Genomic DNA, 26,554 nt, shown 5'->3' with positions numbered 1-26,554 from the left:
GCTTCTGTCACACAGCTAGGAGTGGTGGGTGCGGAGTCAGGCGCAGAGAGCAGAGGATAATGGGGAAAACCGAACTTTATTACGGTATCCAAAAGTAACGCCAAAAACAACAGCCGAAAATACATATATCCAACCCGAAACTGGACACCAAACAGTCAGTGAACATAACACGCAACCAACCTAGACAAACAGAGAACAAGCCCGCACAAAAGCAGGTGGGCCTAACAGGCTTAAATAGCCCTGAAAGAAAATTCAAACAAGAAACAGGTGCAACCAATAAGACATAACAAACAGAAAAGGAAAAGGGGATCAGTGGCAGCTAGTAGACCGGCGACGACGAGCGCCGAGCGCCGCCCGAACAGGCAGGGGAGACACCTTCGGTGGAAGTTGTGACACAACGGCCCAAATGCAGCCAAAGAAATGCAATTTTTTGGCCCATGGTTCAGTGGATCCTCTACTACTGTATATTAATTAGTGTATGTTGTATTCACATTGACTAACATAGGCACTGTTATTTTGGCAGATCTACATCTTTCAGAATAATCTCTACTACCAGGCGGGTGTGTACAGCAGTCCTGTACGTCTCACCACTACAGGCAGTGGGCCTGTTATCAACGGGCTGTCAGACTGATCATATGAGGGTGAGAGATGCTGCCTCTTTAAAGTAAAATCATACTTACTTACTTATGTGGTAGTTATTGTTACATATAGAGACAGATATGACACTATTGAGCAAAGACAGGTGTACATTAGACCACAAGAGGAGAAGGCGACACTTGAGTGCATTTGCCATTCTGGAAAGAACAGGAAACCAAAGATTAGCAGACATGAGTGAAGGGCCACAGGCTGGAGGGAACAGGAAACCAAGAATTAACAGACATAATGGCCAAAGCCATAAAATGCATAAATGCTTAGGGTAAAGAGGAAGAGGCAACACTTAAGTGCATTGTCTATTGTAGAGGACAGGAAACCAAAGCAAGGCCATGAGTGCATAGGACAGCTGGACATACTGAGGTCAGAGGGACAAACAAAGGAGGGTGCCAGCCAAATGACCAACAGATGGACTATAGACATAGTACATATATCATTCTTAGGACACGAAAGGGTCCTGCCACCATTGTAATCTAATCAAGAGCGGATACAGGCGTTATTGGGCATGAACAAGCAGGAAGCCTGAACTGAAAGATAATGGTGGCAGATGACCTGAGGGAAGTAACTTCAATAACATGTGGAATGGACTCATATGCTGTGTGTGTATAAATACAGAGCCAGTGCTCTGGGAAAGGGTGTGTTCCGCGGACCATCTAGGCTTCTGATATATTTGTATTAAAGTCTATATTGAATTCACAAGTTCTTGTAAGAGTGTTATATTTCTGAGACGATTCTCCACGACAGAACTTGGCGAGCTTTGCCAGGAGAGACAGGGACCACGGAGTGACGTTCCGGGCTGGTGATAGTTTCTTTGGACAATCTTGCAAACAAATGTGGCCACACAACTATAAAAAGGTAAGCTTGTTCTTACATAGTTGAAAGTTTGTATAAATTGCTTCAGATATCCTGTCTCAGTGAGAAGGGCGTCACGTAGGTCTCTCTTTAATTTCTTAAAAACCCAGTAAATGCTAAGAACTTTTGAATTCAATGAATTGCATGCATGTGTGATTTTGGGGGTTGTGAAATGTAAATATATATGTGCATGTGTAGGGACTAAGTGAGTAGGGGCTGTGAACCTTGCGGGTGTCGGGCGTTTAGCGGAGGGGGCTTGCACTCGTTCTGATCGGACCATTCGAATGTGTGGCCGGACTGGTGCAGTTGTTTGCGCTCTCTGGCTGAGTTGCCTGGCCCGGTGTGGGGCTGCGGCTGTCTGCCCATACGGTCAAAACAGATAAAGTAGGTAGAAAATCCTGTAATACCTCTTCGATAAAATTAGTAGAAGGAAAGCTTGGACAGGTTGCTTATGAATACAGCTCTAAAGAATAGAGGACTGCATAAATAAGTAGTTAGAAAGTCCACGATACCGCCCTTTAAAAAGGAACATTAGAAAGGGGTCTGCTTGGGTGGGGTATTCATGGCAGGAGGCTCTGCTCGGGTGAATATATAGGACACGGAAGAACGCTGACCCGATTTTGCAGCGTTCAACTGCAAAATAAATCCTGCGGATAAAACAAAACGCTCCGTCTAGCTAAACGGGGGTCTGTAAATCGGTAGGTCACGCCACGATATTGCTCTAATACGGAATAGAGGCCAGTATTGGGTGGGTGAATAGGGCATGAAGACAGGCTGACCCGGTTAGGCAGTAGTCTCGTCATACCGTGAAAAATCCTATAGAATAATTATGGTTTATGTTGAGGAACTGAATTAAGTTAAGTAGGAGAAAACTATAGGTCGTTTTAAATAAACGAAGGGTGTGCGTGAAAAATCCTATAGAATAATTCCGGCTTATGTTGAGGAAGTGAATTAAGTTTAGTAGGAGAAAACTATAGGTCGTTTTAGGTAAAACGAAGGGTGTGTATGAACGAATGAAAATAAACGAATTAATGAGAATTCTCTGTGGTGAAATGAGTAGATCAGAATAAACTAGAACATACGGAAAGAACAGAGGAAGAACAGGTTGTGTGTGTCTTGCCATGGGTCCAGAGGAGGGACTGCGCAGCTCTTCTGTGACAGACAGGATAATAAGGTTAAGGGGAGGCACTCTTAACTATTGCTAGACAAAGGGAACGAAATCGATAGAAATTGGGCAAAATAAGTTATAAATAAGGATAAAAAATTGACGTGATAATGTGTTAAACGACCATTGTAAGAATACAATAGGTGTTAAAATAAATAATAATAATAATTAAAAAGGTATTAAAGAAGGCACGGATAGTATATAACGGATGCAAAGTAGGAAGAAAGAATTAAAAAAATATATAGATAAACTAAAATATACTACGTGGTTAAAATAAATCTAGGCGGTCTAGAATAAAGTGACAAAACTGCATGAGAGACACCAAAATAGAAGTCTAGAACGCATATTAAAAATATCACGAGCTCTGTAACAAAATAGGAAACAGCAGGCGACCAGGCACTCTGTAGCAACAGAGGCTGCAGTTTAACAAATAGCCTGAAGGACAGGAGAGACTTTGTTTCACTAAAACCGTGAATCAGGAATTAAACAGTAAAATAGGCTAAGAGAGAATATAGGAAGCGGATAAATAAAGAGTTAAGAAAGTGTAGACATTATAAATAGCTAAATTAGAAGGAAAAATGTATTAAATTGGATTTAATACACTGAATAAAGTTAAAGTAATAGAATAAGTAAAACTGATAAAATGAATAGTAATGATATCTGTGAAAGGGAAAAACACAGTAATAATTAAGGTAATGTACTAGAATAAGACATTAAGTCATCTGTAGTATTCAGAAATACAGTTGCAGACATTATAAAGTAGGCTTTGATAGAAGAAATTAAGTGATGTGACTAATGAATTATTATCTGGGAAAGTGGGTAGCTCTATCTTGGAAATTAGTAAATAAAAGGTGTATAATACGATGGGAGTGTTTAGGAAAAAATAAATAGTTGCATGTGTCACGTTCTGACCATAGTTCTTGTGTGTTTTGCTTGTTTTAGTGTTGGTCAGGATGTGAGCTGGGTGGGCATTCTATGTTGTGTGTCTAGTTTGTCTGTTTCTATGTTTGGCCTAATATGGTTCTCAATCAGAGGCAGATGTTTTGTGTTGTCTTTGATTGGGAATCATATTTAGGTGGCTTGTTTTGTGCTGGGGTTTGTGGGTGGTTGTCTTCTGTCTTTGTGTTCTGCACCAGATAGGACTGTCTCGATTTTCACATTTGTTATTTTGTATAGTGTTCACATTATCGTCTCATTGTTCATTAAACATGTTGAACACTAGCCGCGCTGCATTTTGGTCCTCTCCTTCACCAACGGAAGAAAACCGTTACAGCATGGAAACAAAAGGACTGTTTCTCCTTCGTATAGAGAGATAGCGGATTTAATAAAGCCATGGAGTTGCTGAAAGAAGCGCACGTTAATTCTACCGAATTCGGATTGAATATGAAAGAGCAAACTGGATAATGTAGGACAACATTACCCGGTAAACAGGATAAATAAAATAAACACCCCAGGGAGGCAATTGGGAATTGGAACAATCACATAAAACCATGATAAGAAGCTTAATTTACCAGCGTTCTGATGTCAACATTCTATCATCAGAAAATACATTACGATGGGGGACAAATATGATTCTGCTCGTCCTCGCAGACGTGCGAGTGGTTAGCAGAGCTATAGAAAATATCTAAAGTGTAAGAAGATAGTCCCATATCCAAAACAAAGGGGAATATCGGGTATGGGAAAAATGAGTGTATGGTGACACTGGAACCTGGTGCGGTAGCAGGAAATGCCATTTGCATCTTTGTCAAAAGAACAAACAACTAATCGTTTTGAGGTTAGTAAGAATGGAATTTTCACCTGGCAGTGTATAGTCTCTGATCGATCAATGAGTGGTTCATAGAGATTACAGTTTATATGTGATGAAAGAAGTATTAGATCACGTTTTACCTAACTTCTAGTAAAGTACCGATGGGATTTACAAATAGCCCCACTTGGAATCATTTTACATTGAAACAATAGTTTCAGTGGTGATAAATACGTGGATAATTTGTTATTAGCGTCAAAAGACGGAAAATAAAAGTATATGAGAAATCCCTACCTTGGTAAAATTAGTTGGAGGAAAAGCAAAATGTAACATATTGATGTTTACAATTTCTAAGGGTAAGATACAGATAACCAACCAGGAAGAAACTATGCGTTTTGTGGCATGGCTAAAACTTTTATCGCATGATAAAGAAAACAAGTAAAAGTAAGGGGATTTTAATTGTGTTAGACATTCTATACTGTCATTCTCTGAAACTGCTAAGACGCTTATAGAATAAAATCAATATATAAGTAATACTATTGGCTTGCTGATTAAAAGGTAGCATTGTGAATGTTAACGAAAGGTACACTTTCTTTTCCAGAAAAAAGGGGTTTAATTTTCTCTGGTCAAAATGTTATTGGAGACTGCGATACTGGAGGAAAGCAGTTAGAGAAAGTCAGCCGCTTTAAAAATAAAAATATCTGGATAAGGCTAAAAATGGAGTTCCGGATAAGTGAGGCCAGTTCCTGTGTGTTCTTGACCTATGGTTCACTAGTAAGTATACACCATATACCGGTAATGAATATGCGTTAGTGGATTTATTTTGGAAGGGTTTTTTTCAATTCAGTTTCAAATTGGGTATGCAGAAGGATGGAAATGTTTTTGAAAATGTATTTAAGTTGTTTCTAAAGAAAGGGGAGTGGAAACATTTTAATGATGTCTAAATGCCCTGAAATCCTAAGAATTTCCCGTGAAGACTGATCCACTTCACAAGAAATTGTTGGAACAGGTGGGATTTAATTATAAAATGATTAAGAAACACCAGTCTCTATTCAAAGTGTATAATTACTTTGAAAATCTATTATTTCCTTGGGAAATACGTTTTTCCCTGGGAAATACGGTTTTCACGTTTGTTATTTTGTATTTTGTATAGTGTTCACGTTATCGTCTCTTTGTTCATTAAACATGTTGAACACTGGCTACGCTGCGTGTTGGTTCGATCCCTGTTACACCCTCTCTTCGCGTGAAGAGTAGGAAGGCTGCCGTTACAGAACCACCCACCAAACGCGGACCAAGCAGCGTAGTAATGGGCAGCAGCGACAGCAGCAGCAGCGGTCCATTACACAGGACTCCTGGACATGGGAGGAAATCCTGGAGGGTAATGGACACTGGGCTAAGATTGGAGAATATCGCCGCTCTCGTGAAGAGCTGGAGGCAGCTAAAGCCGAGGAGAGGTGGTATGAGGAGGCAGCACGGAAGCGTGGCTGGAAGCCCGAGAAGAAACCCGAAATATTTCTTGGGGGGGGGGATAAAGGAGAGTGTGGCGAAGTCAGGTAGGAGACCTGCGCCCACTTCCTGTGCTTACCGTGGAGAGCGAGAGTACGGGCAGACACCGTGTTATGCGGAAGAGCGCACGGTGTCTCCTGTACGGGTGCATAGCCCGGTGCGGTACATCCCAGCTCCACGTATCGGCCGGGCTAGTTTGAGCATTAAGCCAGGTGCCATGAAGCCGGCTCAACGCATCTGGTCTCCAGTGCGTCTCCTCGGGCCGGTGTACATGGCACCAGCCTTACGCATGGTGTCCCCGGTTCGCCAGCACAGCTCAGTGCGTGTTATTCCACCTCCCCGCACTGGTCGGGCTACGGGGAGCATTCAACCAGGTAAGGTTGGGCAGGCTCAGTGCTCCAGGGAGCCAGTACGCCTTCACGGTCCGGTATATCCGGTGCCACCTCCTCGCTCCAGTCCAGTACCACCAGTGCCAACACCACGCACCATGCTTCCTGTGTGTCTCCAGAACTCTGTTCCTCCTCCACGCACTCTCCCTGTGGTGCGTGTCTCCAGCCCGGTACTACCAGCTCCGGCAACAAGCACCTAGCCTACTGTGCATATCCAGAGCCCTGTACGCACTGTTCCTTCTCTCCGCACTCGCCCTGAGGTGCGTGCCCTCAGCCCGGTACCACCAGTGCCGGTACCACGCACCAGGCTTATAGTGCGCCTCGAGAGTCCAGTGTGCCCTGTTCCTGCTCCCCACACTAGCCTTGAGGTGCATGTCTACAAACCGGTACCACCAGTTCCGGCACCCCGCACCAGGCCTATGTGCGCCTCAGCAGGTCAGAGTCTGCTGTCTGCCCAGCGCCGCCCGCCTGCCCAGCGCCGTCGGAGCCGCCCGTCTCTCCCGAGCCGTCGGAGCCGCCCGTCTCTCCCGAGCCGTCGGAGCCGCCCGTCTCTCCCGAGCCGTCGGAGCCGCCCGTCTCTCCCGAGCCGTCGGAGCCGCCCGTCTCTCCCGAGCCGTCGGAGCCGCCCGTCTCTCCCGAGCCGTCGGAGCCGCCCGTCTCTCCCGAGCCGTCGGAGCCGCCCGTCAGTCAGGAGCCGCCGGAGCCGTCCGTCAGTCAGGAGCGGCCGGAGCCGTCCGTCAGTCAGGAGCGGCCGGAGCCGCCCGCCAGTCATGAGCGGCCCGCCAGTCATGAGCGGCCCGCCAGTCATGAGCGGCCCGCCAGTCCCGAGCGGCCCGCCAGTCCCGAGCGGCCCGCCAGTCCCGAGCGGCCCGCCAGTCCCGAGCGGCCCGCCAGTCCCGAGCGGCCCGCCAGTCCCGAGCGGCCCGCCAGTCCCGAGCGGCCCGCCAGTCCCGAGCGGCCCGCCAGTCCCGAGCGGCCCGCCAGTCCCGAGCGGCCCGCCAGTCCCGAGCGGCCCGCCAGTCCCGAGCGGCCCGCCAGTCCCGAGCGGCCCGCCAGTCCCGAGCGGCCCTCCAGTCCCGAGCGGCCCTCCAGTCCCGAGCTGCCCTCCAGTCCCGAGCTGCCCTCCAGTCCCGAGCTGCCCTCCAGTCCCGAGCTGCCCTCCAGTCCCGAGCTGCCCTCCAGTCCCGAGCTGCCCTCCAGTCCCGAGCTGCCCTCCAGTCCCGAGCTGCCCTCCAGTCCCGAGCTGCCCTCCAGTCCCGAGCTGCCCTCCAGTCCCGAGCTGCCCTCCAGTCCCGAGCTGCCCTCCAGTCCCGAGCTGCCCCTCTGTCCCGAGCTGCCCCTCTGTCCCGAGCTGCCCCTCTGTCCCGAGCTGCCCCTCTGTCCCGCTGCCCCTCTGTCTTAAGCTACCTCTCTGTCATGAGCTGTCCCTCAGTTTCCTGAATCTAGTGGGGACCTTTGTGAAGGTTCCTAGGCCAAGGTTGGCGGCGAGGGTCGCCACTCAAAGGACGCTAAGGAGGGGGACTAAGACAATGGTGGAGTGGGATCCTCGTCCAGCGCCGGAGACGCCACCGCGGACAGATGCCCACCCAGACCCTCCCCTAGAGTTTTAGGTGGTGCGTTCGGAGTCCGCACCTCAGGAGGGGGGTACTGTCACGCTCTGACCATAGTTCTTGTGTGTTTTACTTGTTTTAGTGTTGGTCAGGACGTGAGCTGGGTGGGCATTCTATGTTGTGTGTCTAGTTTGTCTGTTTCTATGTTTGGCCTAATATGGTCCTTGACCTATGGTTCACTAGTAAGTACACACCATATACCGGGAATGAATATGCGTTAGTGGATTTATTTTGGAAGGGTTTTTTTCAATTCAGTTTCAAATTGGGTATGCAGAAGGATGGAAATGTTTTTGAAAATGTATTTAAGTTGTTTCTAAAGGAAGGGGAGTGGAAACATTTTAATGATGTCAAAATGCCCTGAAATCCTAAGAATTTCCCGTGAAGACTGATCCACTTCACTAGAAATTGTTGGAACAGGTGGGATTTAATTATAAAATGATTAAGAAACACCAGTCTCTATTCAAAGTGTATAATTACTTTGAAAATCTATTATTTCTCTGGGAAAATTATGAAGAGTTGTAATCTTAAATTGACTAGTTACTCAAATAGGTTTCTTTTTTGATTTAACATGGGTTCATAGGTAAAATTATCAGTTCCCTGGGGTTATGGTCTTTGGGTAAATACACAAATGTGCTTTGTTCATTCTACATATAAAAGGGAAATATATGTTTAAAAGGGATGACAGTTACTCCAAAGGGTTTATTGAAGTGTGGGTCTCTGCAAGGGTTATGTTGATAACTACATAATCTGTAACTCGTCTCAGAGATCGCCAGTAGAATAAGGGAGTTATCATGGAAGGTGACGTCAGAATGCTTTAATGCATGGGAGAGATTATCACCACAACAAGTGTGTGTGGAGCTCAAACCCACCCTAACCGGCTGAATAGTGAGGGACAACTGTGTCTGATGACCTGTGAACTGTATCTAAAATAGACATGCTGGAATGATATGTGCTGGGAGAAGAAAGACTAAAGGGGATTGGGGTACTGACCTTTTATTACCAGGCCACTCATGACAGAAAAACAGAGACAAAAGGGCTATTTGGAAAATAGATATTACTGGTACTAAAAGTATTTAGTACATTTACATTAAATTTAAGTCATTTTGCAGACGCTCTTATCCAGAGCGACTTACAAATTAGTGCATTCACCTTATGATATCCAGTGGAACAACCACTTTACAATAGTGCATCTAAATATTTTAAGGGGGGGGGTAGAAGGATTACTTTATCCTATCCTAGGTATTCCTTAAAGAGGTGGGGTTTCAGGTGTCTCCGGAAGGTGGTGATTGACTCCGCTGACCTGGCGTCGTGAGGGAGTTTGTTCCACCATTGGGGTGCCAGAGCAGCGAACAGTTTTGGCCGGGGTGAGCGAGAACTGTACTTCCTCAGAGGTAGGGAGTAGTTTTTTATTTTTTTTTATTTTTTAATTTTATTTTTTTCCCAAGATGACGTAGCAGTGTAGACGCGTTTCTTTAGTCCTCTCGTGCACGTTTGTATTTTTTCGTATTTCTTGTATATATTTTAACATTTTTTTTTCTATCTCTTTTCGATTTTTAATTCGATTATACCTTCCGGTAACCTACCTCACCCAATGTGATACGGAATCGTTATTATTTTTTTAAACTTTGGAACACTTTCAAGAACCCCCAGTAGCTAACCAGCTAATCAGCTACAAGCTAATTTAGCCATTTTTTTGCCGCTGCTAGCAGCTTTTACCTTCTGCACAGACACCAGCCCTGTTATTAGCCTGGATATTACTCACCAATTTACCAGCATCGGACTGTCTCTCGACAACAACGCCGGATTCCTGCCGTAATCCCTGAGCCACTACTTCTGATCCTCACAGCTAGCTTGCAGCTAGCGCAGCTAGCGCCACTGCCACGAAGCTAGCACCAGTTAGCAAACACAATTCTACAATTCACAACCTCTCTTTCGCCATCGCCATCCGGCTTGGATTCTCTGTCGACACGACCACGTCTGGTCTGCAGACGAATACCCCATCCGCTGTGCCCTCAACCGGCCTCCGTCTGAGCAGACCCCCTCCGTCTGAGCAGACCACCCCCCGGGCTACTAACTTTAAACGCCGCGCGCTAGCTTAGTGGAGGCCTCCCTGCTCCATCTACGGCTGCCCCCTGGACACTATGATCACTTGGCTACATAGCTGATGCCTGCTGGACTGTCCATTAATTCACGGTACTCCATTCTGTTTATTTGTGTTTTATCTGTCGGCTCTGTGCTTTAACTCAGGATCTGTGTGTAGTTAATCCGACCCTCTCTGCCTAGTCGTCGACATTTTTACCTGCTGTTGCTGTGTTAGCTGACTAGCTGCTGTTATCTCACCTGTTGTTTTAGCTAGCTCTCCCAATCAAGACCTGCAATCACTTTATGCCTTAAATATCAATATGCCTTGCATACTGTTGTTCAGGCTAGTTATCATTGTTTTGGTTTGCAATGGACCCCGTAGTTCCACTCTCCGTACCTCTGATACCTCCTTTGTCCCACCTCCCACACATGCGGTGACCTCACCCATTGAGACCAGCATGTCCAGAGATACAACCTCTCTTATCATCACCCAGTGCCTGGGCTTGCCTCCGCTGTACTCGTGCCCCACCATACCCCGGTCTGCACATTATGCCCAGAATCTATTCTACCACGCCCATAAATCTGCTCCTTTTATTCCTTGTCCCCAACGCTCTAGGCGACCAGTTTTGATAGCCTTTAGCCGCACCCTCATCCTACTACTCCTCTGTTCCTCGGGTGATGTGGAGGTAAACCCAGGCCCTGCATGTCCCCAGTCACCCTCATTTGTTGACTTCTGTGATCGAAAAAGCCTTGGCCTCATGCATGTCAACATCAGAAGCCTCCTCCCTAAGTTTGCCTTACTTACCGCTTTAGCACACTCTGCCAACCCTGATGTCCTTGCCGTGTCCGAATCCTGGCTTAGGAAGGCCACCAAAAATTCTGAGATTTCCATACCCAACTATAACACTTTCCGTCAAGATAGAACTGCCAAAGGGGGAGGAGTTGCAATCTACTGCAGAGATAGCCTGCAAAGTTCTGTCATACTTTCCAGGTCTATGCCCAAACAGTTCGAACTTCTAATTTTAAAAATTAATCTCTCCAGAAATAAGCCTCTCACTGTTGCCGCCTGCTACCGACCCCCCTCAGCTCCCAGCTGTGCCCTGGACACCATCTGTGAATTGATCGCTCCCCATCTAGCTTCAGAGTTTGTTCTGTTAGGCGACCTAAACTGGGATATGCTTAACACCCCGGCAGTCCTACAATCTAAGCTTGATGCCCTCAATCTCACACAAATCATCAAGGAACCCACCAGGTACAACCCTAAATCCGTAAACATGGGCACCGTAATAGACATTATCCTGACCAACTTGCCCTCCAAATACACCTCTGCTGTCTTCAATCAAGATCTCAGCGATCACTGCCTCATTGCCTGTATCCGCCACGGGTCCGCGGTCAAACGACCACCCCTCATCACTGTCAAACGCTCCCTAAAACACTTCTGCGAGCAGGCCTTTCTAATCGACCTAGCTTGGGTACCCTGGAAGGATATTGACCTCATCCCGTCAGTTGAGGATGCCTGGTCATTCTTTAACCTGTTGAGGCTGGGGGCGCTGTTGTCACTATTTATGGTAATCGTATAATTTTTGAAACGGCTTCCTACAAAATTCTTGATCGTACAATATGCATATTATTATTATTGGATAGAAAACAGTCTATAGTTTCTATAGGAGTTGAAATTTTGTCTCTAAGTGGAACAGAACCCATTCTACAGCAATTTCCCTGACATGGAGTCAGATTTCAGAAATTTTGGCCACTGTTCTGGAGTCAGTTTTAAAGCCAATGTTATTCCTATGAGTATATGGACACTGCTTACGTCTTCCCCTGGATGCCTTTACGTGATGACGATTTGAATGGGGTCGATTGCGCGTTCACAGGCACTATAAATTAAAAAACCCTGTAGCTAGTAAGTCTTTTGCAGCTGCGTCATGCGCGTGGAGAACACCGACCCGCACCTGTTCCAAGCATTAGTGTTGGGAGTAATCTTTCTCCGGTCATGTTAAGACTCGTTATAGGAGTTAAAAACATCATAAGGTAGTTAATTTAAAGCATTTTATAGCAATTTATATCCGTTTAGTGCGATTTTGGGACATTTATTTCTGAAACGCTGTGAATCGCTGGGCACGCTTCCAGTTCATGCTGAACTCAGTTGGCATTTCCACATGGCAAGAGGACAGCTTTCCACCAAAAGACGATTAGACCCAAGAAAGGATCCTTTGCCCAAGATACTGATGGAAGAACAGCTCAAAGTAGGAAATTTTTATTATGATAAATCGTGTTTCTGTCGAAAAATGTTAGTGGCTTAGGACGCCATGTTTTTTGACGTAGCTTCGCTTGGCGCAAACTGTATTGAAAAGTAAGGATAATTTAAAAAATGTAATTCCGCGATTGTATTAAGAATTAAATTGTCTATCAATCGCTGTCCACCCTATATTTTTTAGTCACGTTTATGAGTATTTATGTATACGAGTAGATCACTGTCTAATATGGCGCACGGACATTTTCTCACCAGCTGGGCTACTTTCCCCATTGTCTAACCATGATTTTGGTGGCTAAATATGCACATTTTCGAACAAACTGTATATGCATGTTGTAATGTGATGTTACAGGGGTGTCATCTGAAGAATTCTGAGAAGGTTAGTGAAAAAAATATGTTTACGTTATCGCTCACTTTGGCTAGAATTAATGCTACTTCCTTCCTAATAAAAGTTACTTCCTCACCATATTAGACAAGCATGCTCCGTTCAAAAAATGCAGAACCAAGAACAGATATAGCCCTTGGTTCACTCCAGACCTGACTGCCCTCGACCAGCACAAAAACATCCTGTGGCGAACTGCAATAGCATCGAAGAGCCCCCGCGATATGCAACTGTTCAGGGAAGTCAGGAACCAATACACGCAGTCAGTCAGGAAAGCAAAGGCCAGCTTTTTCAAGCAGAAATTTGCATCCTGTAGCTCTAACTCCAAAAAGTTCTGGGATACTGTAAAGTCCATGGAAAACAAGAGCACCTCCTCCCAGCTGCCCACTGCACTGAGGCTAGGTAACACGGTCACCACTGATAAGTCCGTGATAATCGAAAACTTCAACAAACATTTCTCAATGGCTGGCCATGCCTTCCTCAGGGCGACTCCAACCTTGGCCAACAGCCCCGCCCCCCCCGCTGCTACTCGCCCAAGCCTCCCCAGCTTCTCCTTTACCCATATCCAGATAGCAGATGTTCTGAAAGAGCTGGAAAACCTGGACCCATACAAATCAGCTGGGCTTGACAATCTGGACCCCCTATTTCTGAAACTGTCCGCCGCCATTGTCGCACCCCCTATTACCAGCCTGTTCAACCTCTCCTTCATATCATCTGAGATCCCCAAGGATTGGAAAGCTGCCGCGGTCATCCCCCTCTTCAAAGGGGGAGACACCCTGGACCCAAACTGTTACAGACCTATATCCATCCTGCCCTGCCTATCTAAGGTCTTCGAAAGCCAAGTCAACAAACAGATCACTGACCATCTCGAATCCCACCGTACCTTCTCCGCTGTGCAATCCGGTTTCCGAGCCGGTCACGGGTGCACCTCAGCCACGCTCAAGGTACTAAACGATATCATAACCGCCATCGATAAAAGACATTACTGTGCAGCCGTCTTCATCGACCTGGCCAAGGCTTTCGACTCTGTCAATCACCATATTCTTATCGGCAGACTCAATAGCCTCGGTTTTTCTAATGACTGCCTTGCCTGGTTCACCAACTACTTTGCAGACAGAGTTCAGTGTGTCAAATCGGAGGGCATGTTGTCCGGTCCTCTGGCAGTCTCTATGGGGGTACCACAGGGTTCAATTCTCGGGCCGACTCTTTTCTCTGTATACATCAATGATGTTGCTCTTGCTGCGGGCGATTCCCTGATCCACCTCTACGCAGACGACACCATTCTGTATACTTCCGCCCCTTCCTTGGACACTGTGCTATCTAACCTCCAAACGAGCTTCAATGCCATACAACACTCCTTCCGTGGCCTCCAACTGCTCTTAAACGCTAGTAAAACCAAATGCATGCTTTTCAACCGTTCGCTGCCTGCACCCGCACGCCCGACTAGCATCACCACCCTGGACGGTTCCGACCTAGAATATGTGGACATCTATAAGTACCTAGGTGTCTGGCTAGACTGCAAACTCTCCTTCCAGACTCATATCAAACATCTCCAATCCAAAATCAAATCTAGAGTCGGCTTTCTATTCCGTAACAAAGCCTCCTTCACTCACGCCGCCAAACTTACCCTAGTAAAACTGACTATCCTACCGATCCTCGACTTCGGCGATGTCATCTACAAAATAGCTTCCAATACTCTACTCAGCAAACTGGATGCAGTTTATCACAGTGCCATCCGTTTTGTTACTAAAGCACCTTATACGACCCACCACTGTGACCTGTATGCCCTAGTCGGCTGCCCCTCGCTACATGTTCCTCGTCAGACCCACTGGCTCCAGGTCATCTACAAGGTTATGCTAGGTAAAGTGCCGCCTTATCTCAGTTCACTGGTCACGATGGCTACACCCACCCGTAGCACGCGCTCCAGCAGGTGTATCTCACTGATCATCCCTAAAGCCAAAACCTAATTTGGACGCCTTTCCTTCCAGTTCTCTGCTGCCTGCGACTGGAACGAATTGCAAAAATCCCTGAAGTTGGAGACTTTTATCTCCCTCAACAACTTTAAAAATCTGCTATCCGAGCAGCTAACCGATCGCTGCAGCTGTACATAGTCCATCTGTAAACTACCAACCCAATTTACGTACCTCACCCCCCATACTTGTAACGGTGTTCCTCCCCCTCTTCATGCGAAGAGGAGGAGTAGTGATTCGACCAACATGCAGCGGGTTGTGAATACATAATGATACTTTATTAACAAGACGAAACTAAACACACGAAGAACACTTGATAATTTTACAAAACAACAAAACGAAATAGACAGACCTAAACGAGAGTACTTACATAAAACATGAAGCACGTAGGAACAGGTACAGACTATACCAAACGAACGAACAAACGCTACAGTCCCGTGTGGTGCGCAGACACAGACGACAATCACCCACAAACAAACAGTGAGAACCTCCTACCTTAATATGACTCTCAATTAGAGGAAAACGCAAAACACCTGCCTCTAATTAAGAGCCATACCAGGCAACCCAAAACCAACATAGAAACGGAAAACATAGACTGCCCACCCAAAACTCACGCCCTGACCATCACACACATACAAAACGGGTCAGGAACGTGACAATACTGCTTTTATTTATTTACTTTTCTGCACACCAGTATCTCTTCTTGCACATGATCATCTGATGATTTATCACTCCAGTGTTAATCTGCTAAATTGTAATTATTCGATTTATTGCCTACCTCATGCCTTTTGCACACATTGTATATAGATTCTCTTTTTTCTACCATGTTATTGACTTGTTTATTGTTTACTCCATGTGTAACTGTGTTGTTGTCTGTTCACACTGCTATGCTTTATCTTGGCCAGGTCGCAGTTGCAAATGAGAACGTGTTCTCAACTAGCCTACCTGGTTAAATAAAGGTGAAATAAAAAAATTAAAAAAGGGAGGCGAGCAGGCCAGAGGTGGATGAACGCAGTGCCCTTGTTTGGGTGTAGGGCCTGATCAGAGCCTGAAGGTTACGGAGGTGCCAAGCACCATGGTCTTGTTGCGGATGCGAGCTTCAACTGGAAGCCAGTGGAGAGAGCGGAGGAGCGGGGTGACGTGAGAGAACTTGGGAAGGTTGAACACCAGACGGGCTGCGGCGTTCTGGATGAGTTGTAGGGGTTTAATGGCACAGGCAGGGAGCCCAGCCAACAGCGAGTTGCTGTAATCCAGACGGGAGATGACAAGTGCCTGGATTAGGACCTGCGCCGCCTCCTGTGTGAGGCAGGGTCGTACTCTGCGAATGTTGTAGAGCATGAACCTACAGGAACGGGTCACCGCCTTGATGTTAGTTGAGAACGACAGGGTGTTGTCCAGGATCACGCCAAGGTTCTTAGCACTCTGAGAGGAGGACACAATGGAGTTGTCAACCGTGATGGCGAGATCATGGAACGGGCAGTCCTTCCCCGGGAGGAAGAGCAGCTCCGTCTTGCCGAGGTTCAGCTTGAGGTGGTGATCCGTCATCCACACTGATATGTCTGCCAGACATGCAGAGATGCGATTCGCCACCTGGTTATCAGAAGGGGGAAAGGAGAAGATTAATTGTGTGTCGTCTGCGTAGCAATGATAGGAGAGACCATGTGAGGATATGACAGAGCCAAGTGACTTGGTGTATAGCGAGAATAGGAGAGGGCCTAGAACAGAGCCCTGGGGGACACCAGTGGTGAGAGCACGTGGTGCGGAGACAGATTCTCGCCACGCCACCTGGTAGGAGCGACCTGTCAGGTAGGACGCAATCCAAGCGTGGGCCGCGCCGGAGATGCCCAACTCGGAGAGGGTGGAGAGGAGGATCTGATGGTTCACAGTATCAAAGGCAGCCGATAGGTCTAGAAGGATGAGAGCAGAGGAGAGAGAGTTAGCTTTAGCAGTGCGGAGCGCCTCCGTGACACAGAGAAGAGCAGTCTCAGTTGAATGACTAGTCTTGAAACCTGACTGATTTGGATCAAGAAGGTCATTCTGAGAGAGATAGCAGGAGAGCTGGCCAAGGACGGCACGTTCAAGAGTTGGAGAGAAAAGAAAGAAGGGATACTGGTCTGTAGTTGTTGACATCGGAGGGATCGAGTGTAGGTTTTTTCAGAAGGGGTGCGACTCTCGCTCTCTTGAAGACGGAAGGGACGTAGCCAGCGGTCAAGGATGAGTTGATGAGCGAGGTGAGGTAAGGGAGAAGTTCTCCGGAAATGGTCTGGAGGAGAGAGGAGGGGATAGGGTCAAGCGGGCAGGTTGTTGGACGGCCCGGCCGTCACAAGACGTGAGATTTCATCTGGAGAGAGAGAAAGAGGTCAAAGCACAGGGTAGGGCAGTGTGAGCAGAACCAGCGGTGTCGTTTGACTTAGCAAACGAGGATCGGATGTCGTCGACCTTCTTTTCAAAATGGTTGACGAAGTCATCCGCAGAGAGGGAGGAGGGGGGGGGGGGTTCAGGAGGGAGGAGAAGGTGGCAAAGAGCTTCCTAGGGTTAGAGGCAGATGCTTGGAATTTAGAGTGGTAGAAAGTGGTTTTAGCAGCAGAGACAGAAGAGAAAAATGTAGAGAGGAGGGAGTGAAAGGATGCCAGGTCCGCAGGGAGGCGAGTTTTCCTCCATTTCCGCTCGGCTGCCCGGAGCCCTGTTCTGTGAGCTCGCAATGAGTCGTCGAGCCACGGAGCAGGAGGGGAGGACCGAGCCGGCCTGGAGAATAGGGGAAATAGAGAGTCAAAGGATGCAGAAAGGGAGGAGGGGAGGGTTGAGGAGGCAGAATCAGGAGATAGGTTGGAGAAGGTTTGAGCAGAGGGAAGAGATGATAGGATGGAAGAGGAGAGAGTAGCGGGGGAGAGAGAGCGAAGGTTGGGACGGCGCGATACCATCCGAGTAGGGGCAGAGTGGGAAGTGTTGGATGAGAGCGAGAGGGAAAAGGATACAAGGTAGTGGTCGGAGACTTGGAGGGGAGATGCAATGAGATTAGTGGAAGAACAGCATCTAGTAAAGATGAGGTCAAGCGTATTGCCTGCCTTGTGAGTAGGGGGGGAATGTGAGAGGGTGAGGTCAAAAGAGGAGAGGAGTGGAAAGAAGGAGGCAGAGAGGAATGAGTCAAAGGTAGACGTGGGGAGGTTAAAGTCACCCAGAACTGTGAGAGGTGAGCCATCCTCAGGAAAGGAACTTATCAAGGCGTCAAGCTCATTGATGAACTCTCCAAGGGAACCTGGACGGCGATAAATGATAAGGATGTTAAGCTTGAAAGGGCTGGTAACTGTGACAGCATGGAATTCAAAGGAGGCGATAGACAGATGGGTCAGGGGAGCAAGAGAGAATGTCCACTTGGGAGAGATGAGGATCCCAGTGCCACCACCCCGCTGACCAGAAGCTCTCGGGGTGTGCGAGAACATGTGGGCAGACGAGGAGAGAGCAGTAGGAGTAGCAGTGTTATGTGGTAATCCATGTTTCCGTCAGTGCCAAGAAGTCGAGGGACTGGAGGGAAGCATAGGCTGAGATGAACTCTGCCTTGTTGGCCGCAGATCGGCAGTTCCAGAGGCTGCCGGAGACCTGGAACTCCACGTGGGTCGTGCGCGCTGGGACCACCAGGTTAGAGTGGCAGCGTGTGAAGCGTTTGTATGGTCTGTGCAGAGAGGAGAGAAAGGGGATAGACAGACACATAGTTGACAGGCTACAGAAGGGGCTACGCTAATGCAAAGGAGATTGGAATGACAAGTGGACTACACGTCTCGAATGTTCAGAAAGTTAAGCTTACGTTGCAAAAATCTTATTGACTAACATGAAAAATAGTATCAATGTTAATTATAAAAGGGATGATGTGTTTTGAATAGATAAGGTCAAATTTGAGTTAAAGTAAGCACTAAGGACTGTTATCCTGAATATTGGGTTGGACAATTTATAAACAACGTTTAGTTATGATTTGGATATAGAACTGTTTAAATTTACTAGGCCAGGGAAGCTCTGGAAACTAATCCTGAGACAGGGTGATTGACAGAACTTACAGAATATTAGATTAAAGGTTTTTGTTCTTTTGTTTTATAATGTCATTGGAATTGTAATGATAAATTGTAATGATATAAGTAATTGAATAAAAGGTATAGTCTGTTGTGCGATAACACCCAAGGATGAAGAAGAAAGAGACCAACATAACATGGGCATAGAATGAAATGGATGGACGGTTTCCCCAGGTTTAGTTACATTACAAATAGTGGTAATTTATTGCAAATATGCAGTTATTATGATTTATATTTCTCTTTTTTGGTCAATTTATTTTTGTTTTGAGGAACATAAGTCTGTATATCGTTCCTGAGGAGGGACTGTTATAAATTGACTAAAATTGATTTGAGAATGTTTAAGTATGTATCAAACTATGGAAGGAAATTAGGAGTAGTGACTCATGTGTTATGGGTTACAAAAACTGTAACTACATTGGGGATATGACGGGCCTCATAAATGAAGGTTATGGTAGTGAAGGGGTGTTATTTCTAGAAACAATGTATATTATTAGAGGAGATAACTCACAGAAAAGGAAGGACAGTTGCCCTTGTAAAATATAGGGATATAAAACATAGGGACAATTCTAAAGTAAATTAAACATTACACATACCTAGATTATGGTAAAAGTAATAAGTGGTGGCATTTTGAACACTAGAGCAAAAGTTATGATTGGATATTCTTCCAACTGGAAGACACTTGACTGATTACATGTTATTCTTACAGCAGTTGCTGTAGGGACCATAATTTGGCTATCATTATGAATATTTATGTGGCAGGAGGCCAGGTATGAGACAGAATGTATACATAGGGCTGTTATTTAAAATTAAGATTTAGTGATCTTGCTATAAGAAGAAAGTCTGTTGTCAGGAAATAACCCATGTGTTAATGTGTATGTCCTCAGGAAAAAACAGCACATAAGCCAGAAATGGAAGGGCTTGGGCTGAATTCTGGAGACTGAGTGTACATCAAGATACACCAGGCTGGGGGTATACTTCTTACAGCACCTGCAGTGGTAAAGATCGTCATGTCTCTCTTTGGTGGGTACATAATTCTCACAAGAAGTAAGGTCCAGCTGAATAATGGGTGAGCTTGAAAACACCATGACAGAGGACATGGAACCAGAGAGAGAGAGAGAGAGACTAGATTCCACTGTAGACATACTGGGTTGAGTTTGGGGGCTACTTGTTTTATTTGTTAATGCATCATGTGAAAAAGGATAGATGTTAGGGTAGTTGTACTCTAAACAACATGTTGAAGGAATTGATGTGAAAGCATATACAGTGTTGAATTACTTCAAGAAGAGATAATGTTGATTAAGGTTATGCACATGCTTATCAGTTGAAATGGAGCAGATGGGAAACTAAGTAAAAAATGACATGATTTGGGAACACCTCTCAGAACCTGGGGCCGAAAGCGGAAGACTGGGTGGAAACATGAGGAAGATTTTCAGGGCTTTTGTTTTTGTGGAAGTCCAGCAGAAAAGTATCCTGGAGGCATAGAGTCAGGTGAAGAGAGAGTGGGAATTGTCATGGTCTCCGATTTCAGTTTTCATGAATATATTTATGCATAACACATAACATTGTCAATACTGTTATGTTTTGTCTTTTGCTTTCCAAGTCTTATGTTTAGGAAACCAGAAGGAGAGGGGTTCGCCAGCTTCAGCTGGAATGTCAGTTTGTTGTGTGATGAGTGATGGAAGTAAGAGGATGTATGGTGTAATCATGGAACAGAGGCCATAAGTCTCTAAGTCTGAATGCCTCACAGAAAGAAGGCAGAAACCTGAACCAGGACAAGGTTCCACGTTTTATGATCCAAGGGGACCAGAAGGACCTCTCCCAGTGATACCAGGAGATCTAGTGTACATTTGAGTGTTCTGGAGGAAGTGGGATCAACCGAGGAGAGAAGAACCATACGAGGTGGCCAAAGCAACAAGAACGGCCATCCAAGTGAAAGGAAGCCAGACGTGGTACCATCTGAACCACTGCACCCGAGTCCCAACAGAGAGAAGGACACAACCATATAGAGATGAGGACACAGAGGATGCTGATCCACCAGGCAGGAGCCCGGAAGGAGCAGGAAGAGCGAAAGCAATCGAGACGCCAGGGAGGAGCCAAAAGAACAGCAGACCAAGTGAAAGCCAAAATACGACAGGTGCATCGCCTAAGGCACCCAGAAGAAGACGAAGGAAAGACAAACCCTGGAGAGAGAACCTGCGAACAACCAGTATTCCCTCCTGTGGGGCCAGAGAGTTCAGGGATGGGATGGAGTAACATGCCTGCTACTCTTAATGACATACCTGTTGTGGCAGACCTCCTTGAAGGAAACCCTCCACAGTGGGACCCCGAAGTACCACCTACAGAATGGGAACATCTCTTCCCTGAAATTAATACCTTTCCAGATGGAAGCCCAGTCCGGCCTGAGGAGGGAGCCTCAGGGGAAGAAAGAGGAGGAGAGGCCTCACAAGGAACAGAAGGAGAGACCCCACAAAGAGGAGGAAAAGTCCCGCAAGCTGAAGAAAATGGGGATTTCCCCACAATTGACTTTTCAGCTCTTGGATGGTCCCCTTAACAGACAATTGAAATTAGAACCACAGCAGAACAATGACATTGACATAACAGAAGTAACAGTGAACGCTAGTATAGAAACAACAGACTCACTCACAATCAAGAAGTATGGTGTAAGCAGGAAGAGAAGAGAGGAATCAGTCGAACAATCCAAAAAGACTGACAAGGTTAGAATCTCTGTTCCACCTCAACTCATAACAGAAGCAGGAGAACTGAAGTCTATTTCAATCATAAGGACCAAACCCTTACCGGAGATTGCACTCTGTGGATGGACACATCACCAAACAAAGGGAGAAGTCATTAGGGACCCGAAAGGATGTGACCTGACATTAATCCAAGAAAAAGACGAGTGGGTGCTCATCATGAACAAGATTGAACCATTGGAAGGTGAAGAACATATAGTTGAAATAACAAGAACAACAGTGACCGAAGGGAGTAGCAGCACGGTCATTAGAATTGATCCCACCCCTGCACCTGAACAGGAAGAACCTGTGACAACTAGAACAACGACAACAACAATGGTGGAAGCTGCTGTGAAGACTACCGTAGCTACCACTAAGATAACATCAACTGCCCTTACCAAGCAGTCCACTGTACCCACAAAGAAACCTGAGACATCAGAACCAGAAGGTTTTTTTACTGACATTTGGAACTTTATGATAAACACCAACAATCTGCCTCGAGAAAAGGACAATGTGACTCCAACTGATGCTTTAACCCCAGAACTATACAAGGACAACTCATTGGAGAAATTAGTGGGAAATGAATGGTATGAATGGGCTAAGTATACGGCAAACAAACACAGAATGGACAATTGTATTTATTGTAGCAAATCACCTTTGTCTGATTTTTTGATAGTACCTGAACTTGCATCATTTGAAGAATGTGTTAAATGGAAAATGTATTCAGAGAAAATACTACCTTCCTTTGTGTAACATAGAATGCAGTTTGGCATTAGGTAACACTAAAGGCAAAAGTGAATTAAATAAAAATATGTTGGGAGAACATGAATGTGCAACATATGACATAAGAACTGAATGTTCCTCATAATGATAGGTTTACTATTGTAAAAAGAAAAAATGAATGTTTCTACAGCTATGGAGATAATGGGATGGATGTGGGAAAGACTATAGTTAATTGAATAAACTATTTGGGTGTTAGAAACTGCAGGAGTTAGTAAATTTGATAAAGGAATTGTTGTGAAACACAAAGGTAAATGTGGTAATATAACTCAAGTAACATTATATCTTGAAATGTTAAAGAATCAGGATTAAGGAATAGCTGATCGTTTCTGGATGAGTGGACATACTATATGCTCATTGCTTCTTCACAATATAATGATTGATTATAAGTGTTTTATTTTTTACAGACTAGATATTTTACTCCTATCTATGTTATTGTTTGGAGATGTTTGGTCTAGTTAGATTTTGTAAGTGTTTTATGTTTCAAATTGGATCTTTTACTCCTATCTGTATTAACGTTTGGAGATGTTTGGTCCAGTTGACCTATATGCTTTATTCACAGTTAACCTGTATGCTTTATTCACAGTTGATAATCTTTTTGCTCATCTTTGGTATTGACCTTCACCATCTTGATATCCTTTTAGTATAGTGTGTGGGACTGATTAGCCCAGAGGAGGGATTTGTGGTAGTTATTGTTATATATAGAGACAGATATGACACTATTGAGCAAAGACAGGTGTACATTAGACCACAAGAGGAGAAGGCGACACTTGAGTGCATTTGCCATTCTGGAAAGAACAGGAAACCAAAGATTAGCAGACATGAGTGAAGGGCCACAGGCTGGAGGGAACAGGAAACCAAGAATTAACAGACATAATGGCCAAAGCCATAAAATGCATAAATGCTTAGGGTAAAGAGAAAGAGGCGACACTTAAGTGCATTGTCTATTGTAGAGGACAGGAAACCAAAGCAAGGATATGAGTCCATAGGACAGCTGGACATACTGAGGTCAGAGGGACAAACAAAAGAGGGTGCCAGCCAAATGACCAACAGATGGACTATAGACATAGTACATATATCCATCTTAGGACACGAAAGGGTCCTGCCACCATTGTAATCTAATCAAGAGCGGATACAGGCGTTATTGGGCATGAACAAGCAGGAAGCCTGAACTGAAAGATAATGGTGGCAGATGACCTGAGGGAAGTAACTTCAATAACATGTGGAATGGACTCATATGCTGTGTGTATAAATACAGAGCCAGTGCTCTGGGAAAGGGTGTGTTCCGCGGACCATCTAGGCTTCTGATATATTTGTATTAAAGTCTATATTAAAGTCTATATTGAATTCACAAGTTCTTGTAAGAGTGTTATAATTCTGAGACGATTCTCCACGACACTTACAGGCCGCTGTCACGAACGTCGTAATCCTCCTCGTCTGAGGAGGAGTAAGGATCGGACCAAAGCACAGCGTGGTTTGATGAATACATACTTGATTTATTTAACGAAGACAAAAGCAATAAACAAACTTACAAAAACAACAAAACGAACGTGACGCTATATAACGAAAGTGCAGACACAAGCAACCAATGTATAGACATAGACAATAACCCACAACCCACATTACAAAACAGGCTACCTAAATATGGTTTCCAATCAGAGACAACGCAAAACACCTGCCTCTGATTGAGAACCATATCAGGCCAAACACAGAAATAGACAAACCAGACATACAACATAGAATGCCCACACAGATCACACCCTGACCAACCAAAACATAAAACATACAAAGCAAACTATGGTCAGGGCGTGACAGCCACAACAATCTTCTACCAATGGAGTCTGTCTTTGGCCACAGCTTGCACCCTATCCCATGAGAGACCCATCTCTTCCAGCTCAGCCACCACTGTTAGTCGCCATGTAATTTTTAGCCTGCCTCATTTGTGCTTTCCTGTTGGTGTCCACCTGACAAAACAACATAGACATTTCTTATATACTGTATATTTTGTCATATACTATACTTCAACTCATAAATAATAATCAATCTATAATATGCAATGTATATGAATGTGATGTACTTGAAAGTGCCTGACATCACAAATGAAGTTCCCATTGTGGCAAACCGCTTCAAGGTTATGAGCGTTTGTCACAAATTAAGTGGGAAACTGTCACCAAATTACCCCAGAATGAGAGTTCTTTCGAACAGGACAGTACCTGTGTGTTTGTTTCTCCGTCATGGTCCACCCAGGTCGTAGGCAAGGTCAAGGATAGCAGGGTTCGGTACACAAATCGGGTTCTCGGTATGTCCAGGTCCAAACGCCAACAGGTAAGTCCAAAACAGTCCAGCTCATACACGGTAAATCCAGCCAATATCTATTGTCTCTTTCTCTACGGTTCATAGATCCTTCCACCCCTCAATCCCTCCTCCTGGTTTTTCTTGACCCTTTATCTGTGTGTCGGCTCCACCTTCTGAGGGTTCCCCTTGCTTCTGGGACTTGTAGTTTTGGCAGTCGGCCATTTTGTGATCTGTAGTTCTGATCGGGGTGGCCATTTTAGTGATCGGGCAGAGCCCGTTTATTAGTTCTGCTCTCACATATCTGCCATTTATCACTCGACCCCCTTCTTTGCCACACCATGTAGAGACATAATTCATTATCATTCTTACTAAGACCTGATGCGCTATAGTCTGTATACTACATAGATGGGCCCATTACACCTGGTACTGTATGTTAACTGTTATGTCATGTGTTTCCAGAGGAGATCCTCCAGGCGTACCCTGCTTACTGGTGGTCATGTGTTTCATGAGGAGATCCTCCAGGCGTAACCTGCTTACTGGTGGTCTGGACACGGGTTCCGTCTGGCGTACTTGTCCATCAGCCAACACACACCCTATGTGGAGATCCCTCATTTCACTGGAGGGGCATACTCTTCAGGAGCCTACTATCCATACCCCAAGGGGAAATGTACAATAATAATGTAAACAAAGACTACTTCTATACACTTTAACTTTAATTTCAAGGACATCTCCTGTGCCATAAACCTCTTGACAGAGGCTACAATAAGATGAATTGAGGTCAATACAGAATGTCTTTGGACAATGTGATTATTTGAGATAATATCCCAGTAGTTACTCTTTACATGGTGAACGTCTTCAGCCCTACTCTCACTCTGAGGATGACTAATCCAGTCTCACTCAAAAGCAGGTAATGTAGGTACTAGTTTACATATGTGTGCTTTATCTCTCAATAGGTAAATAGTTTTTTCAGACCTACATCTTTGTGTCTGTCTGTCTGTCTGTCTGTGTATTTGTCTGTCTGTCTGTGTATTTGTCTGTCTTTCTGTCTGTACATCTGTCTGTCTGACTGTCGGTCTGTCTGTCTGTCAGAGGTCATTACGTCTCCATAGGGAAGTGGACCAGTTGGACCAGACTGGCTGTGTGTTGGTTAAACCGGGTCCAGAACCATTCTAATGTCTCTGTGTGTGAGGCAACCACTGGAGTATGCTCACAGGTGATACGCTGATCCGTTATATAGGGATTAGATCCACATCCATTTCTAGCAGCTCTATGCGAATGCATGACTGTTTATTGGTTGTCACTGATATAAAGTGTATGAGTGAATAAATCAGCGATTCCATCAAAATGTTGAATTAAGTTTTATTCATGGAGGACTGTAAGATGCAATGTAATTCATTTTTTCTGTTGCAACCCCCACAGAAGCGCAAAATTACCATGCAAGTCTGGTTAACATAGCCACAAGTAAAGTCAGTCGACTGATTGACTTTAACCAAGATCAACCAAAAGGCTGAATTTATTGACAGGAAAAATTCCTGTGTTTCAGCACAGTATGCAACCTTCATTATATGTAGAGACTTTAGTCTGTATAAAAGCATTGAGAACAATTCTCAACTCCTGGTTTTAGTTTTGCTGGACAAGTAAGAACCCTGAGGGGGAGAAATGGCCTATTCTAATCATTAAGTGATTATATTCAATTAAATGAATGTGGCTGAATGAAAACTGAATAAATTGATTCCAATGAGACTTGGAGGGAGACAGGGGAATACTATACTGAACAAAAATATAAACACAACATTAAAAGTGTTGGTCCCATGTTTTATGAGCTGAAATAAAAGAACTGTCCATAAGCACAAAAATATTATTTCTCTCAAATGTTGTGCACAAATCTGTTTACATCGCTGTTCGTGAGCATTTATCCTTTGCCAAGATAATCCATCCACCTGACAGGTTGTAACGGTTTTCTTCGGTGGAAGAAGGAGAGGACCAAAGCGCAGCGTGGCTAGTGTTCATCTTATTTTAATAAATCCAAAACAAAACAAAACAGAACACTACAAATACAAAAACAACAAACGTGAAAACCGAAA

At 45.2% G+C, this 26,554-nt stretch overlaps 2 protein-coding genes across 6 annotated transcripts in view; one reads left to right on the top strand and one right to left on the bottom strand.

Moving 5' to 3' along the window:
- LOC129815368 (synaptotagmin-6-like) overlaps positions 1–24,800 on the bottom strand; it is a 100,729-nt gene extending 75,929 nt beyond the window's left edge. For all 3 annotated transcript variants that reach the window (XM_055869133.1, XM_055869135.1, XM_055869134.1), the window contains exon 1: positions 24,389–24,800. The gene's annotated coding sequence lies outside the window, so the exon portion shown is untranslated. The remainder of the gene's footprint in view (positions 1–24,388) is intronic.
- Positions 996–23,513, top strand: LOC129815371 (uncharacterized). 3 transcript variants are annotated; one of them, XM_055869140.1, is made up of 3 exons: positions 17,130–18,241; positions 19,551–19,686; positions 20,267–23,513. In XM_055869140.1, exon 3 carries the CDS (start codon positions 20,937–20,939, stop codon positions 22,146–22,148), a length of 1,212 nt encoding a protein of 403 aa, XP_055725115.1. In that variant the 5' UTR covers positions 17,130–18,241; positions 19,551–19,686; positions 20,267–20,936; the 3' UTR covers positions 22,149–23,513. The 3 variants fall into 3 exon arrangements, with proteins under 3 accessions (XP_055725114.1, XP_055725115.1, XP_055725113.1); XM_055869139.1 differs by lacking the exon at positions 17,130–18,241 and adding an exon at positions 996–1,506 and having other exon boundaries at positions 19,551–23,513; XM_055869138.1 differs by having other exon boundaries at positions 19,551–23,513.
- Positions 24,801–26,554: the final 1,754 nt, after the last annotated feature.

The sequence above is a fragment of the Salvelinus fontinalis genome, chromosome 18 (assembly GCF_029448725.1).
Source record: "Salvelinus fontinalis isolate EN_2023a chromosome 18, ASM2944872v1, whole genome shotgun sequence".
Taxonomy (NCBI): domain Eukaryota; kingdom Metazoa; phylum Chordata; class Actinopteri; order Salmoniformes; family Salmonidae; genus Salvelinus; species Salvelinus fontinalis.
The sequence above is the reverse complement of the archived record's forward strand: the minus strand, read 5'-3'. Positions and strand labels throughout refer to the sequence as shown.

Excerpts from the sequence above, each read along its gene's own strand:
- LOC129815371 (XM_055869139.1), top strand. The coding sequence starts at position 20,937 with ATGACATACCTGTTGTGGCAGACCTCCTTGAAGGAAACCCTCCACAGT.